This window comes from Athene cunicularia (genome assembly GCF_003259725.1).
Source record: "Athene cunicularia isolate RWA chromosome 2 unlocalized genomic scaffold, athCun1 chr2_part1, whole genome shotgun sequence".
NCBI lineage: Eukaryota > Metazoa > Chordata > Aves > Strigiformes > Strigidae > Athene > Athene cunicularia.
The window spans coordinates 55,369,859-55,387,572 of record NW_020799095.1 but is presented as its reverse complement, the minus strand read 5'-3'; the positions used below and the strand labels follow the sequence as shown (position 1 = coordinate 55,387,572).

General features: G+C 37.3%; 1 protein-coding gene across 1 annotated transcript in view; it reads left to right on the top strand.

Moving 5' to 3' along the window:
- The window catches only part of CDKAL1 (CDK5 regulatory subunit associated protein 1 like 1), a 424,112-nt gene that overhangs the window by 142,479 nt on the left and 263,919 nt on the right, over positions 1-17,714 (top strand). The window contains exons 6-7 of the mRNA XM_026843118.1: positions 21-69; positions 14,696-14,816. Of these exons, the coding sequence (XP_026698919.1) occupies positions 21-69; positions 14,696-14,816 (170 nt within the window). The remainder of the gene's footprint in view (positions 1-20; positions 70-14,695; positions 14,817-17,714) is intronic.

Sequence of the window (17,714 nt, the reverse complement as noted above, 5' to 3'; positions counted from 1 at the left end):
GACCTTCTGACTTTTTTTAGGTTCAGCAGATAGATCGTGTAGTAGAAGTTGTGGAGGAAACTATTAAAGGTAAGCATCACACCTGAAATAATTGCAGCTAGTCTGAAAGATGTAAGCCATAGCTAGCAGAAGTGCTGCTGTTATGTTCTTTATCAGCCTAATGCTTGCTTTCTCCTATAGTTAAATGTTTAGGCAGTGTATACTTAGCCGTATACGCTTTGTGTAAGTGGTAATTTCAGAGATCTTTTCTGGCAAGAGCTCTGTGGCCTGTTGGATTCATGGGTAAATGATCCAGGGGAGACTTCAAGAAATCATTTAAGTTGCATCAATGTAGGTGGGTGTAGAGTACTGTTTAAGTTTCTCCACTACCTTAATTCATTGCTCTGTCTACTTCCTTACGTTTAGTCCTCGTGTGTTTTCTTCTTTTCAGATGTCTTAGCTTAATTCCCTGAACTTTCCTTAGCAGGACAGATAAATTATCTGCTAGTTTAATGTTCTTTTGTAACTGTGTTCCTTGTTCTCTGTGTTCATGTCTGTGTACACTCAGTACTTTGCAGTGAAGGAGGGAAAAGACAGTATTGTTTCTGCAGCCTGACTAGTAAACATTTGCTATTAAATAAATATATTTGTCTGGGTCTTTCTGGGTTACCCAAGTTTGTCTCCATTACTTATCAGACCATAAAAATTACTGTTCCATGAAGCTTTAAATTACAAAGTTTAGTTTAATTTAGTTAATTTCAATATAAACAAGTGTCTAGTCCACAAGACCTGGCCTGTAACTTTAATGCTGGGGTATGTTTTTGAAGTTCAGGATGAAAATGTAGAAACAATGCAAAATTTTTAAATTTAAAAAAAAAAAAAAAGCTTCTATCAAGACATTGTGTAGTGTGGTTTAAGGCTTCTAGAGTTTGTGGTTTGAAGACCTTAATTTCTTGTTGCTTTGAATGCTTTCAAAAATGAAACCTGTACTCATATATTACCAACCAAAACTTTTCCCAGTTTGTCCTTATAGTATCTATTTAGTATGACCTACTATATACAGTATGACCTACTGTACCATACAAAGAAATGTATTCAGTGTATTTGTTATCAAATAAGCCAAACTATTTTCCAGAAACATTATGGTGCTCATGACAATGTGTTGGAAATGGGAATGCTTCGTGATTTTTACAACAGCACAGTATTATAAATCCCTGTCTGATTTTCCTGAATTTTATTTATTCTTAAGGCAGTAAGATGATAACCTGGGTCAGCATGCCCTCCCTTTACAAGAAGAGGCTTTGTAGTGTTTATACTGACTCCAGACATTACTGCTTTTTAATAACACTGTTACTTACTGTGACTGAATATTATATGACTAGAAAGAAGACAAACAATATAGTAGCAGTTATTAGAAACATGCTTTTCATTGAATTAATTGTAAGATTGCATTTTACATATTGATATAATTCTGGAAAATAACGTTCATAGACATGTTAATGAAGATTTAAACTTTTAAAAGTATGAATTTGGGGAAAGATTTTGGTTCCTTTCTAACTTACTAGAAATGCTTTGAATAAAAAAGGGTAAGTGGGCTGCTGAATTCTGTACATAGTGCCAGTTCTTTCAGGGATTTCTCAAAAGACAATGGAGCACAGGATTTCTGAAGTTTATTGTGGAAAAAAATGAACAAAATGGCTCTCCAGTGCAAGAGAGACATGGACATACTGGAGAGAGCCCAACAAAGGGCCACAGAGATGGTTAAGAGACTAAGACCATATGTCCTCAGAGGAGAACCTGAGAGAGTTGAGGCTGTTCAGCTTGGACAGAAGGTGGCTTAGGGGGATCTCATCAATGTACCAGGCTCTTTTCAGTGGTGCCCAGTGACAGGACTAGAGGCAACTAAAGGCAACAGGCACAGACTGACACACAGGAGGTCCCCTCTGAGCATCAGGGAACACTTTTTTCCTTTTTTTACTGAGAGGGTGACCGAGCATTGACACAGGTTGCCCAGAGGGGTGGTGGAGTCTCCATCCCTGGAGATACGCAGAAGATGTATGGTCATGATCCTGGGCAGCTGGCTCTAGATGGCCCTGCTTGAGCATTGAACCAGATGACCTTCAGAGTTTCCTTCTAACTGTAACCCTTCTCTGAAAATAGACTTTCAATTGAAAAGACAATCAAAAAATTGACTGGGGTCATAGCGTATGATAACAGCTTATCTTTGCTAAAGCCAACCATAGAAATAGGAGGTTTTACTTACATTTTTTTCATTTAAATTTGTTCAAAGATAATGCATTAATTTATGTATTTGGAAATCGTATTCCACTAATGGAGAATAAGATGAAGCTCTTTCTCACTGTGTTTTATGAAAGACTCTAACCATGAACTTCCGTTATCCAAGTGAAGTAAAATACTGTGGATAATAGGACTGGTAGTTAAGAATATTTTATATTGTAAAATAGATGCACAATAGATGCTTAAGTTCATGTATGTAAAACCAAATGAAATGTAACCCTCTGTCTTTATAAGTCTACACCATTAGTAATAACTTCTGAAGCCACAAATGGGTTCTGGAGATGGTGTAGGACAGAATACAAATTCTAAATTCAGAGCCAGCTTAGATTAGTAAGTTTTAAGTTGCTTATCTGTCATAGGTGTATGATGCAATTTTCTTCACCTCTTCTACAAAAAGAAAATCAAAAGGTTGCACTCTTGTAGTGTGGCTATGTATATATTAAAAGTTTAAAAAATATTGAAAGCTTAAAAAAATGTTTCAAATAAATATTTGAATTGATTAAGTTTAAACTGCATAGTGTCGCCACTCTGTAGGGCAGCTGTCTATAGATTGGTTGACCTAACAGTTGTCTGGATTTTCTGTCCACATTACAAGGTGGTTATCCTAGTTGCCTGTTTCCGGTCTAAAAGTCTAGCTTTCCTTGGGTTCCCCTTTCTTAGATTTTTCTTTGTTGCTTGAATTTTGCAGTGCAGAGTTTACAAAAAGGGAAACTTTGTAGAAAAGAATTTGCCTTCTCTGCCCCTCCCCCCTTTTTTTTTTCCTAATAGTTTTCTTTCTAGTTTTCCATGAAAGTGGCTTCCCTGTTGGATTTGTTTGAAAGCTTACTGTATTCCCAAAGAAAATTACTTTCTTGGCATTATTTAGAACTCTTTATACAAAATATGGAGGGATTTCTTCTAGATTTGTTTCTCGGTCTTAAGAGCATTGTCAGGAAACCCTCTTCAGATCAGTGTCATTCTGCTGGTTCAAGAGATGGTTTCAAGAAGTAGATCTTTATGGTGGTCTTTCAAACAAATGAGGTAAAACAGCATAATTACCAGTTCCCAACTCTCCATTGAGATAATTCTCATAAACACTTTTTATGTGACTTTATCTTTTTATCCTCCTTCACCAGAAAATGGAAAAGGATGTTCATGTATGTTATTGCCCTAATAGTCAAAAGAGAGAGAATATTTAAGAGACCCTATGATTTCTCTTTTTTATATCACCCTTTTATCATGAGTCTCATGGAACTTCCTATTTATCGTGATGTATGCAGGTCATGTCTGATTAATATTTATACTGTGTCCCAAGATGTATTTTAACTAGGGCCATCTTCAGGTACTTTTACTATTGTATTGTTACTTATAATTTGAAACCTCCGTACTGTCTGCTAGGAGCTAGACAAATTAATTTGATCTCAGCCTCAGAATTAAGTTTCTCAAAGGGACAGCCACCCTCATGTACATTACCCAAATTATAAGACTGAATTACAACAATTCTTACTTCATTGGGGCACCCCTTTCCACTCGTGCTTAGCTTCCTGGCAGCATGTTAAGATGACAGTATTTTAGGAAAGTATTGCTAAGGAGTTGCAGTGTCTGTGAGCTAGGAGAAAACACGGTTATAATTGATGATGAATGTTCCATCATAACACAAAATACAGATTTTTAAAGCTTTTGGACTGATCAGTCCCAATATAATGTCTCTATAAGATGAAGATTTGTCTTTGGGAACCACTGAATGTCTTTATGGTGATTGCTCAAGTCAGCATTTTATGAACCACTTTAAAAGATGTCTTTAAAAAAACCCATACAGTGTGTGTATACAAGCTTGGATATAAACAGTTTACAGTAGGCTAGATAATACATTTATTTTGTAATTTAAAGGAGAAATGTTAACTGCTTATTGTAGAAATCCTTATTTTCTTAGTTTTGAATTTAGGTTTTCAGAGATTTGCATCTTTCCCCCCCTTTCTAGACATAGTAGCTCTCAAATCCCATTTTGTTACAGCTTTCTGGGAGAGGGAGGTATGGAGCAAGAGTATTTGTGTACAGTCTGCTTTTAACTTAGGCCTTAGGGAGGTGCGAGACACAGGTTGAATTTAGTCTATATTGTGTATCTGCTGCTTTCACAACACTTAGTTTTACAATGGGTCGTTAGACTTCATTATAAAAAGCATCCAAAGGAAATTACTTTAGGGTTGAGCCTTTTATACCTCACATAACCTTTCTTGATTTTGGTCATGTTGACCTGTCTGGTGAAGTTGCCCATCCATTCCTAGTTTAATCATTAACTAATATTTACTAAACTATTACATTGTCCTAATGTGGTTAGTAATTATGAATCACTGATAGTTGCTGTGTCAGTCTGTATGAAAATGAGCAGATAAATGGTACTTATGTATAGGCTAAAGTGTAGAATTTATACTGGAATGCCTATCTTAGCGTGAGTATGCATTTGAATGTCAGCATATTTAATATATTTGTATGTTCTGTTTGATTTCCCTATAAACTGCTGATAGTAGATAAAATACTTTTTTTTTTTTTTTCCTTTCAGTTTCTGTGGTTGTGGGAAGAGTAGCTTTGACTTAAGAAGTTGATGACAAGCCAAATGAATAAAAATTGGAGGAGGCAGGAGTTCCTTTCTGAGGAAAAGTATAATTTGGCTCCCAGTCAGGAAACTGACGTTTGTGCCAAAGTGCTGCTTGAGGAGGGTCATAGGGAGGGTAGTGGCCTCACTAAGTCTCTGTTTCTGTTTGTACATCCTTTGAAAGGACATAGCAAGGGGGGACAGTTTTGGATGGGTTATTTTATTTATTTCACTGTGTGGTGGGTTGACCTTGGCTGGCTGCCAGACCATCACCCAGCCATACTCTTGCTCCCCCTCCTCAACAGGACAGGGGAGAAAATAAGATGGAATAGCTCATGAGTCACAACAAGGACAGGGAGATCACTTACCATTTACCATCACAGGCAAAACAGACTTGACTTGGGGAAAAAATAATTTAATTTATTGCCAATTAAAAATAGAGTGAGATGATAAGAGACAGAAAAATAAAACTACCTTCTTTCCACCCCTCCTTCTTCCCAGGCTCAGCTTTACTCTTTTCTCCCAGATTCCTCCTTTTGAGTGGTGCAGGGGGACAGGGAATGGGGGTTGCAGTTGGCCTATAACAGCTTTTCTCTGCCACTCTTGCCTCCCCATGCTGTCCCTCTGCTCCAGCCTGGGGCCTTCTGCAGACTGCAGTCATCCAAGAACTGCTCCCGTGTGGGTCCTTTCCTGGGGGTGCAGTCTTTCAGGAACAGGCTGCTCCAGCATGGGTCCTCCACAGGCTATGTGCAGTTTATGCCAGAAACCCTGCTCCTACTTGGGCTCCAGCTTCCTCAGGGTGCATCCACCTGCTCTGGCATGGTCCTCCACAGACTGCAGGGAGACAACCTACATCACCGTGGTCTTCTCCAGGGTCTGCAGGGGAATCTCTGCTGGGGTGCCTGAGCACCTCCCCCCCAACCCTTCTTGCACCTTGGTCCTCAGGGCTGTTTCTTACACTTTTCTTGTCACTGCCAGGCATTGTTCTACCCTTGCTTACCCAGACTTTTCCAGAGGCCACCACCGCTGTCGTGGGGGCTCAGCTGTGTCCTGTGGTGGGTCTGTCGGAGCTGTCTGTGTCAGGCATGGGGTAGCCCCAACCTCTCCTCACAGAGGCTGTCCTGCAGCCCCCCCCACTGCCAGTTCCTCATTGCAGTCACCCTGTGAACACTTGCTATGCCCGTAACAGTATTTCTAGGTAGTAGAATTGCCTTTTAAACTGGGATTATTGAAAGGTAAAGGTACTACCAGCAAAAGTTCTGTAAAGGGCTGTCTGTATTTGACAGACTAAACAAAGAGGGTGGTGGTGTGTGTGTTGAAATTGTGTTTTCAATAGGCAATATACAGAACTGCAGCTTGTCTGTAACTTGATGAAATAACTGGTTAAAAGATTCAGCATCACCCATTTGTATGTATTAATCCTGAGGTTAACAGCATAATCTGGTAAATGTCACCCCCTGCCCCTTTTCTTATGTCACTGGATTGGAAATTTTCTTATGTCACTGGATTGGAAATTTTACAGCTGTTCCTAAAAATGGCTTTATGTGTGGAAAGAGTGTCATTACGAACACCAGTAGCATTTTTTTTTCTTCTGTTAATTTGAGAACTACTTTGACAACAAGCATTGACTTATGACATGAAGGTATCCTACCTTACAGTTTTTAAATGGAGAGGTGGTCATTCAGCCGAATGCTTCAATGAGAGCATTGGGTTGCATTTTGATTGCCTGTTTCCAACTGCTTAGGAAAAGTGTGATGTACTGAAGGAATGGATTAAAAACAGTAGTACCATTTATCTGTGCCAGTATCAATTGTGGGAGTTTAGCTTTGTGCTCTGTAATTTAAAGGAAACAGTAGAGCACAATGAGGAATATACAGTAATTATGGAGAAACTACTTCTGCAAAGACAGATTTTAATTGCTTTTGTAAAACATAAATAATCGTGTGGCTTCACATAAAAAAACTTAACTGTTGAGGCAAGAGATTTCCATTGACATCAGTTGGTTTCTGTTCTTATGCCAAAGTTTGCTGCTGTTTTTGCTGTGCCAATTCAAATGGTTTTGGGTATGCAGTGACTATTAGGTGTGTGAGACTATCCAGGATCTTAGGTGGGGTTTGTAATTATTTTTCTCAATGTAGTTATTGATTTGGTTTAGAAAATTGTTAGAACTGATTATCCTTGTGGGCGATAAATAGTGCTGCAGAAGAAGAAAGCAAGCAATGGGGGGAAAGATTGAAAATGTTAGTAGCAAAATTGTGATTGCTCATTGTTAAATGAGCCTATGATGTGCATGCAAAAGATGGCTTTTCTTCGAGACCCATATGTGCACTTTCCCACACCTTCAGTGAAGGACAGTCTTGCAACATCCCTGTTTTCTTTCCTATTCTTATCAGTTAGACTCAGCTGGTTTTAGCTCTGTTAAAGAATCTTCATGGCTGTAAATGCAGAGTACCTTGTTCAAACCAGTACCATTTAATTATCTATAGGACGAGTATAAGTAGATTACAAAGGAGTAGAGATGAAAATAAAATCTTGCTTTTGCATACAGTGATAGGTTCAGCTCAGTGTTTCATGCCAAGGCTAAATTTGTTCTATTCAACCAGCACACCTCAAAACATTAGGCAGGTTACTTGTACTGCTGCAGCTAGGTCTGACAATCCACCCTTCAGCATTTCTCTTCACAGAACACAGCCCGTTTCATCTGATTCACAATTTCTTTTCCTTGAAAGTTTCTATACAAAGTCTCCTGAGGTTTTGAGCAGCAAGGTTTTGATCCTAATCAAATGCATTTCTTCACAGAGAGGTGAGGACAGAGGGTCAGGGGAACGCTTCCTGTAGTTGATTCTTTGTATCCTTCTGAGCTGTCATTTTAGCCAGTATTTTGAGTTCACAGCAGATTTAACGTTTAGTTATTGTCCTCCTGAGAAAGTGACATCACATGATCTCAAAATAAGTAGGGTGAAGCTACTGAATCTTGAAAAAAACCAAAAGTGCCTTAATAGAGCGTTTCAAGTGCTTTTATTATGAGAGGGGAAAGTACTGTGGGTATGTCCAAAATGTTCTTGAATATTTATATTCTTAATTTAACTCTATGAAATTTTAATTTGAACAGTAATTCCTTATTAATAGTTATCTCCTTTTCTGGTTTACTTGTTGCACTGTACTGTTTTAATGCTTATAGATATTGTTATTATTGAATGATACATTGGAGAAATACCAAGAATAAAGAGGTACTGTAAGTTTAATGGAGAGAAAGACGTGTATGGATTTTGGCAATCTAGGCCACCTGCAGAGCTTTTTTTTCTGAGGTTTGTGAAGTGCCTCACTATTTAATCTTGGTTTTGCAATTACGTAAAATGAATTTTAAAAAGCTCTTGTCTTCACCTGTGTGAGACTCATGTTCTAGAGTCTTCGTAAAGAGAATTGTTGGATGCTAATTCCAAGTGCAGGGCTTAGTAGATGTATATATTACAAGTTAGTATCATACGTGCTGTTATGTGTAGTAATATCTGCACATTTCTCTAAAGCTTTCTTGAGTTGGTATAGGGTTGAAGTAAATCTTTTTGTGAAAGACTTGTGAATTACAGAGACTGGGTCAAATATACCACGTGCTATCAGCAACCTGATGGGACTGGTTGCCTGCCCCGGGGCATGCTTTTTCCTCTGGTGCTGTGACACACAGGGGAAGATCGGTAATTCTGACAGCATTAGTCTGAATTACTCCCTGCCTTGTAATGGACCCAGTTCCTGCCTAACATCACTTGAAGAAGGACTTTGACTGTTATGTAACATCCCTATCTTCACTGATCTAGAGAATGAATAATTTATATTAGTTGCTTGGCCAGGAGCAGGGCATGTATCTTCATATCTTCCAGTTAAGTTTGACTTTTCTTTGCTCCCTGTATTTACTTGAGCCAGGAAATCCCATGGATGACACTCAGGGATGCCTTCACTATGTAGCTAGCATGCTGCTGGCCAGCTGGGATTGGTTTGGGTGGGAGCATTCACACAGCAAAACCCTAAACCGATTAGCATCGTTGTGTTGTTTCTGCACTTGTGTGTCTGGCAGAATGTGATTGCTCTGAGGAGCTTGGGGATTCCTTTGCAGTCAGTCATGTCTGTTGTGGGATGGCTTGTTTGTGCTGCAGGGCAGGGAGAAGAGATGGGAGAGCTTGGGATCTGCCCTTGCTACATATGGGCTTTTGCCATCAGAGGTAGACCAGGCCTCAGGCTCTGAGCCTGCCTGTCCACTGTAAGCTCGCCAGGGCTGAGTTTAAATCACCACCAAATTGAAGAGTTCTGGGCTCAAATATGAGAAACAGTCCAGGTTAGCTGTGGACTCTGTTAGGCAATTTGTGTTGCATCCTTATATTTCAGATGCTATTTTTTCTTTTAGTCTGGCCAGAAAATCTGAAATCACTTGTTTAGAAGGTTGTTTTTTACCCAGTAGCTAGAGTTAGAAGAACATAACTGGAAATAAATCCAATATCTAAATTTTGTAATAGCTCCTGATTTGCCTCTTCTGCCTTTATACAATTTTTTTTTTTTTAAATTTAATCTTCCTAGGCTCTCTTTTCAATATGTTCTTGACTGGCTTTGTAACCTTCATTTAAGTTTTTTAAATTCTTGTCACCTTTTATATTTACTTGATGCTCCTCTCAGTCTTTCTCACTGTTCTTTGGTTCTTCTTTACACCTCTTCCTTTTGTGTTTCTTTGGAGAAATGTACTACTTTGTTTTCCTTTCATATGGCTTTGCCTTCCTTAGCTAACTGCTCCCATGTGCGTTTTTTTCCAGTGTTAGCCTTAAGGAAGGGAACCTCTTGTGTTCATTAAGAAGTGAATAATGGTGGGAGGAAACATGTGCAAGAGTACATGAAATAGTGCTTAATCATTTTCCCTGAAGATGCTGGAGAAGATCAGACAGGTTGGTCAGAGACAGCTGGGAAATATAGAACAGTACATTGGCAGCCCTGTAGTGAGGAAAAAAGTCTTTCAGGAAATGGTGAATAACCTCTAAGTATAATGATGTAACTGGGAAAGGGAAAGAATGGCTGACAGAACAAGCTGAAAACAATAGAAATTGTTGGTGCCAAGGCTGGGGTTTCCTGCATCTTTGAGGATTTTCTTTAGACTCATGTTTTTGGACTGCTTGAGATACCTGCACTGAACTTTGAAGCGAACAGCTAAGAAATACTGCTCTGTGCCTGGCTGGGAGTTGTGTCTCAGTGGCATGCTGTGTAGCTCCAGTGGGGTGTGCAGAGATGGGGAGGGACCCTCAGTGAATGCCCTCTTCCATCTTTCAAGCAGGTATTATTTCCCAGCAGCTACTAAAGGGTACCATCCTAAAGACTGAGTGAAGCTGACTATTTTTTGAAATAGAGAGGTCTATTAATATCAGATAGGTATTTGCAACACTGATGGGCAGTTTTTAAAGTCAACTAAAGATGTTTAAGCCAGGTCACTTCCCTCTCACTATCCTTGATCAAAATAGCAAACTACCAGTCCAGTTTGAATCTGTTTGTTCTAATATTGTTAACATGCTTCTGTAAGTCTAGGTCACAGGGGTCTGGTAGTAGCCTGAGGTTCACAACATGTTTAATGTTGTTAAAAGCTTATGGCAAAGAAATTCCATTTCCTGTTCCCTGCATATATTTGTAATTCAAGATCAGGCATTCTCTATCACAGTTCCAAAGCACGTACATCTACTATTAAATGTATATGTATATGCCATTAATATTATGTTAGTTTTTGTATCCTTTTTAACAAGTGAAAATATATACCTTCAAAATATTTTCATTCTGTACACTGGTTTATCAAACTGACACATTTAAAAGCCCCTTTTTAGACTAACAATAGGATTTAATATCGTGATTAATTCATTCCAACCTCATTCTCTCTGCAAACAATGCCAAGTAATGTGAATACAGTCTACTGTCTTATATGTAAAGATGAGTTTAATTTTAAACAGTCAGTTCAGAAAAACAGAGAGCTCTGAATCATTTCAAGTTGTTTCTAGCTTGATTTCATTTATGCTTGATGTAAGTGATTCTGCTGTGTAAGTTTCCTCACTGGACTTGGTTAGTAGTATTGTTGTTTTGTAATCTGCATTAATTATCTATTAATTAGTGAAAAACTGCTCCAAAGCATGACCGTAAGTAGCTAATTAACCTTTTCAGATTTTTTTTTTTTTTTAAATAGAATTTTATCTACTGGTAGACTATGTGGAAGTAGATAATTTATCTTTAAGGCAGAAGGGGTTTATAGGACTAGAATGTTTAGGCTCCGAAATATAACCCAACTAGATCTGTTTGTCATTAAGCTGTGTTTCAAAGCTTGCCTCTGCTAGTGAGCCATCAAAAAAAGGAGTGGTTCTTGTTTGCTATCTGAGATGAAGCACTCATTGTTATGGAAGTGGAAGTGTGATTAACTCAGTTTTCAAAAATGTACCAAAGGAAATAAGAAACAAAACAAACGAACCAAAAAAGACTTTTTAAATTTGGGACACCTGTTTTGCTTTGTTAAGTTGTAATCTAACCTGCAAAGTCAAAGAAAAGGTAATTTAGTCAGATAAAACGCTTTAGAAGTAAAACTTGATTGCACTGTTTTGCCCCATTCTAAGCTTTGAAAGGATGTAATAAACGAGATTTAAAATTACTGGTTTTTTTATTATTCTTGATGTTCTTGTGGGCTTTAATAATGCTTATTAGACAGTTAAAAAATAAAAATGTTGCTTAGCTTTTTCCTTATTGAAGCTGACAAAATATTTATTTTTAAGTTTTCTTGAAATAAGTATGGGGAAAAAAAGATCTACAGCATGTGAAAAAAGTATGATTCAGTGTTTATCAAGTAGTTTTATTAATAGCAACAATGCTGTAAACAGATGCTTTAGTCATTACTTAAAATGAAACAAAATAGTCCTTGTATGGAGTAGGGGAAAAAGGATTTAAGGTCACAATTACTGCAACTGAGCTTTTTTTTTTTTTTTTTTTAAGTTAAATTAAGTGTGCCTGCAGCACAAATCCCTGTAGTTGGATATGCATGTGCTGCTTGCTTTCTGGAGGCATTAAACTCTGCTAAAACTCATCTCCCAATACTGCTTTTTTTTATCCTCTGGTGCCTGTACTGAAAAGTACAGTAATGTTAGTTATCATTTTGAGTACCACCCAAGTTTTGCAAGCCTCATATTAACTTTAACTTCCCTGTCATTCATTAGGAATATGAGAAAAACAGTGGCCATATTTCCTGTAAAAAGAAGCTGCCATATTTGATTGCCAGGCCATAGATTTCCTGAGCTCAAGTGCAGCATTGGGGTGGGCATTTGCGTTCAGTAGACCACGTAGGAGATCATCACAGAGCTGGGGGTTTCTTTCATGAGTTAAGAAAGTCTCTGAAGGTAAGAGAGGCTATAAATATGAGTTGTGCAAGTGTCCTAAGATTATTTTTTTTTTTCTAATGTGTTTTTGGTAACCTGCCTGTCATCTGGAAGACAAAGATCTGTAAGAAGGTACAAGTAGAACTTTTGGTTAACAACATTTTCTAGACTATCATACTGCTTCTTGGGTTTTCTTCTGTTCTACTAAGAAAACATGGATTATAAAGTTGTGCCTCTGCACAGGTCTGTCATAATTTCCGTTTTCCTCCCTCTTTACTAGTTTTTAGTTTTTAGAAATTTGACAAATTTCAAACAGATTTATGGTAAGTTTTGTAATCTAATGGATACACTTCTTCCATAAGTTCCATGGGAAAGTTTGCCTCTTTGATTAATACAGTGTGAGAAGGGGAGAATGTGAGCTAAATCCTTATTAGAGAGCACTAATTCACATGGCTTTCGTTGTGAGGGTACGCCTTCAGAGGAGAATCAAGCTTCACCGATTCTACACTCTGAGATATTACTGCGGGGGCAGGTTGTTTCTGTGCTTTGTTTTGTTTTTTAAATTTCAGAATGGTGGTTTGACCCCAGTTCTAAATGTGTGCATTTTAAATTTTGGGTATCTTGTTGCTATATTGTTAAGCTTGATTGTTTTAAGAATACTGTAAATTATTCTACTGTATTTTCAGCCATAAATCCAAATACAGTTTTAATACAATAATGCAAGTGAATATTTTTTTAAATAAACTGGTTTATTCCAAATAAACCACATTATTAGGAAATACAAAAGGAATGTTACCTGCTTATAGTTTAATTTTTATGCCTACCGTATCGCAATCACTTTTGTTATACAAGTAAATAAAATGTTGCTATGCTTGCAACTCCTTAATGAAGCATTAGATTGGAAAGTAACTGATTGTATTGTGAGACAAAGATATTGCTGTTATTTTAATGAAAAGGGAGGACTGAATAATTTAGAAGACATTAATATCACAAGTACTGTATTACTAAATTCACAGCAGGATGTAATGAAATTTTTGTCAAATGCAACTGCAGAAATAATGCCTTTTAATTCCTGTTGACATTATGATGTCTTCTTTTAGTATTAATCTTTATAATATCAGGCCAGTCCTGTTCACTTCTTCATTAGATCACACTTCTGATTGAGAATTTTTATGTATCTTAAACGTGAGAAAGGTTGTATGCCAGAAGTAGTTTATTTCTAGGCTGTTGTTGCTGTATCACAGAAATAAGTATGCCACATTATTCAAAAATGATTTGACACCTCAAAACAGGTAGTGGAAGAAGACTTTAACTGATAGAAGAATTTGTTTTCTAAATAGCTGTTGATGCTGTAAGTTAGAAGATTAGGTTGAACAGGATTTTTAATTGATCTGAACTGATTATCTGCTTTGCTGTGCTGGATGTAGCTTAGCTAGTACTTAATAATTTCATGCTTTCCTTTTCCTGCCCTCCCTTTTTAAGGAAAGTTTTTTTTCTTTTTGGAAATACTTGACAGACTGTAGTTGTAGTTTCATGTACTACCAAAGAGTTTTCCAACTTCAGTAGATATGTGCTTTTTCTGTTTCCTCCATTCCAAGTAGTGGTTACTTTCCCACTTTTTGTGGGTATCTAGTATTAGCTTTACCTTGTTGTCCCTTATCTACCTGTTCTAGGCTTTGTGGAATAAATGATACAAGTCTTGTGTTTATAACTTGGTCACATATTACACCACCTGCTGCAATAATGTACAGTTAATTGGTTTTATTCTTCATTGTTAGATCTTGCTTCTGAATATTAGTGAATATGTGTTATTTGTGCTCTTTAAATATAGGACTGGACATGGTATGACCAATGTACTGTGTAGGCAGTTGGTGATAGATAGTATTTGTTATTTTACTCTCTGAATATTACAGGCTTCAGGAAAGGAGCTGTGAGGCAGTTTTCTGATAATGCATCCTCCTTGGTGTGGGAGGAATATGCATGAATCTTGGTAGTCAGTTTATCCATGAACATGTTTTCAGGATATGCTTTGTCAGGTAGCTTTGACTGAAATGTGTTGGTTCTCCATATAATAAGCTAAAAAATAATTAGTTGCTAATTACCTACTAATTCAGACTTGAATGAAATTTTGGGAAAAAAAAATATTTTAGTTGTGCCATATAACTTATTTAAATATTGCTATGTTGATATTTGCTCGAGAATCTGAAAATGAAACTGCTTAGATCATTTAAATTTAATAAACCAGAAAATGCATGTGTGAAAAGATAATTGGATGAAATAACTTGTTCATTTTAACATGATTTATTTTACCTGTCTGTATATTTTTAAATGCTCCAGCTGGTGAGAATACATTATTACATGTTGTTCTCATTTTCAATCTTGAATTATAAACACTATTTCTGAAGAGCAAATCAAAACAAATATGATGGTACTTGTGCTTTGTATTGACTACACTTTTGTGCTTCATTTGAAGGTCATTCTGTGAGACTGTTGGGTCAGAAAAAAGATAATGGAAAACGTTTGGGGGGAGCACGACTGGATTTGCCAAAGATTAGGAAGAATCCACTGATAGAAATAATTTCCATCAATACAGGGTAAGAATCTTCCAAACTTACAAGACATTCAGTACTTCCAAGGAATTCAATTTATCTATTTCTGCAGGTATTCATATACCTTCTGGGGTATTACTCCTAAGTTATACAGAAGGAGGCAGGATGACCACTTTTAAATAGTAAAAGATTTTAAATGGCATTCTTTCTGGAAAATAAATCCCTGCTTATTTGGATACAAGACTACTTCTGCTCCAGGGCTGCATACAATCATGCAGTCCTCTTTGTAAGTGTATCTAACTCTTTCTCAAAAGAAAAAGCTCTAAGAAAATTGGAGAAGAAAAAAGTAGTTAGAGGGTTTTTTTCCTGTGTTCTTTTGATTTCTAAGGCGGCAGTCCTGGAATCTTACTAAGTTACAATGCCATTAATATCTGTAAACACCTGATTGTCTTCCCAGACATCAATGGATAAATATAATTTTTTGCTTCTTGCCCCTCTTATATGTTTGTATATAGTTATGATGCTTATATTTCAGCCTTTTCTTTGAATAAGCTACCATCTGCTTATCAAGCAACTCTGGATGCCCATTTCTCCATAAGACTACAAACATTTTTCTGTTCTGTATTTCTGCTTTGAGGAATTCTATTTTAATCTTCTTTCACTTGATGCTTTCCTTTTCTTAGCTTCACTTGGTTATCTCCCATTTGGTCAGTTTCCTAAATAAGACCAAAACAAAACAAAACAAACTCCACACAAGTCTTCTGCTTTTCCCATCTTCTCCAGCTTATGTAGTAATTTCCCAGGTGGTAAAATACAAAATGCATTGCCCTAGGCATCCCAGGTAGGTGTGAACTTAATGTCTAGAGAAAAAATGTGGTAGATCTTAGCTCTATTTGTTTTGAGTTTAGTCTAGCATTTTCATAAACGTTTCATGAAAGAGTTTTTCTACTATCCTCCTTCTTACTTCCTTGTCTTTAAGTAATCTTGCCTTCATAATTCGCTGTAAAACCTGGTGTGCTTATTTAGGTCAGAATACCAGCTCAAGGCTTAGTGTGGTTACTTTTTCTTCCTCTGACTTTAGGTAAACATAGGGGTGATATTTTATCATATTACTGAATTATAATACCTTGTTAAACTGAAGTTTAACGCACTTACTGTTTTTGAAGTCTGGATATGAGCTCTTTTTGTGCAGTTGCTTTTAACTGATATAAATTTTTTTCCCTTACTGTCTTTCCTGTTGAAGTCTTGTTTGTGCCCATGTGATCAAAATCTTTTTCATGATTAAAAATAAGCAAAGCATTCTTTTGTTTGTTGTGTCTAAGTTTCAGATGGTATGACTTTTTCCCTTCTATTAATCACAATCTAATGTTATAATATCTTTCTAGTTGTAAATATTGTCGGGGATGTAAACTAACTGAGGCATGGTCTTGTTTACGTGTCTTGATTTGTAGTAGTGCATTTAAGATGGTCAATGTATTACTATTTCTAATACCAGGTTATTGCTAGCCTAATTCTAGAGGCTAATAGAAGAAGGGTACTGTACAGTATATACACTTGGCATTAGGTGGCTGATAAGAGTAACAACCCTTAGAACAATTTTTTTAATGTATTTTGAACATATGTATAGTCATATTAGGTTTTTAAAAAATTATTTCCTAAGTCGATCAAACTGAAGACAGTTAACATATCCGTAAGATGTTACCTTTGGAAAACCTTTTATTTAGAACCTGAGAGTTTGCAAACAGAAATTACTTTACTTTAGTAGTTCTTGCTGTTCTCAGGTCACTAGAATATGTATTTTTTATCAGGATAATCTAAAAAATAATAGAAACCAGAAAAATAAATTTATGTAATGGAGAATAAGGTCAAATGTGACTTGGTAAGACCAGAGCATTCCGAAAACCTCAAACAAACAAGCCGGTTGCAAAAGACATCTAAATTAATTTATGTCCCAGTCTGTTATATCGAGTGTTGAAGGAATCCTGTCTGTCTTATTTCATACAAGTTTTCTTATCCTTTTCTTCCCCTTCCCCAACCTTTCCACTTGTGTTTTGCAGCTGTCTTTTTTGAAGTATAGCTTTAGAAAGGCAGCAGTACTCAGTGGTTTCTGACAGTATAAAAATATAATCAGTGAAGAACAGGAGACAGTACATGTTACTCGCTGTGAATTGACTGTGTTCATTTTATCATCTTTGCCTTTGTTGTCTGGCTATGGCAGTTTTTAGTACCAACACCACATTTGATCTGAGCTGTCTTTCTCTGTGTGAAGATGGGAGAAAACTTTGAAGATTAGTTTTTGATACAGTGCTCTTTACGGAGAGATGAATTTGGATCAGACTAGAAGCTCTTAAAATAGTAAGAAATATTTCGTTAAAAATAGTGATTTCCTTTTTGAAAACACATTTGTCTGATGCTGTTGAGCGATAGTGTCTGGGAGCAGCATGAGCAGGGCTGCTCTGTGAGGGAGGATGAGAAGGGACCCAAGGCTGCCACCAGCACAGGCAGTGCCCACACCAATGTGACACCCTGTGCTATGGTGCCTGAGCACTGTGGGCAAAGCTGAGGACTGGTAGTAGGATCCATCAACTGTTCCAGACATGGCAAATCATCAACCAGGGCCTGAGTCTATCCAGGGGTTCCTGTCAGGATCAAAACGAAATGAGCTGGAGATACGATGAAGGTCTGAGGTCCATCCTTGTGATAAGCATGGGGCTGGAGGCAGGCATGGTATTTAAGCTTAAGCCAGGATTGGGGACACAGGCTTGAGCTTAACTGGGGCTCTTGGCCCAGAGTGGGCTGGTGGAGACAACAGCTGAGGCTAGTCAGGTCAATTAGTGCCTGATGGTGCCCACAGGGCTGTGACTGGTGGTGGTATATTACATTTACATGTGGAGTCTTAATGAACTCTTGGCCTCTTCTTTAATTCTGTGGGTAAAGGCTTGT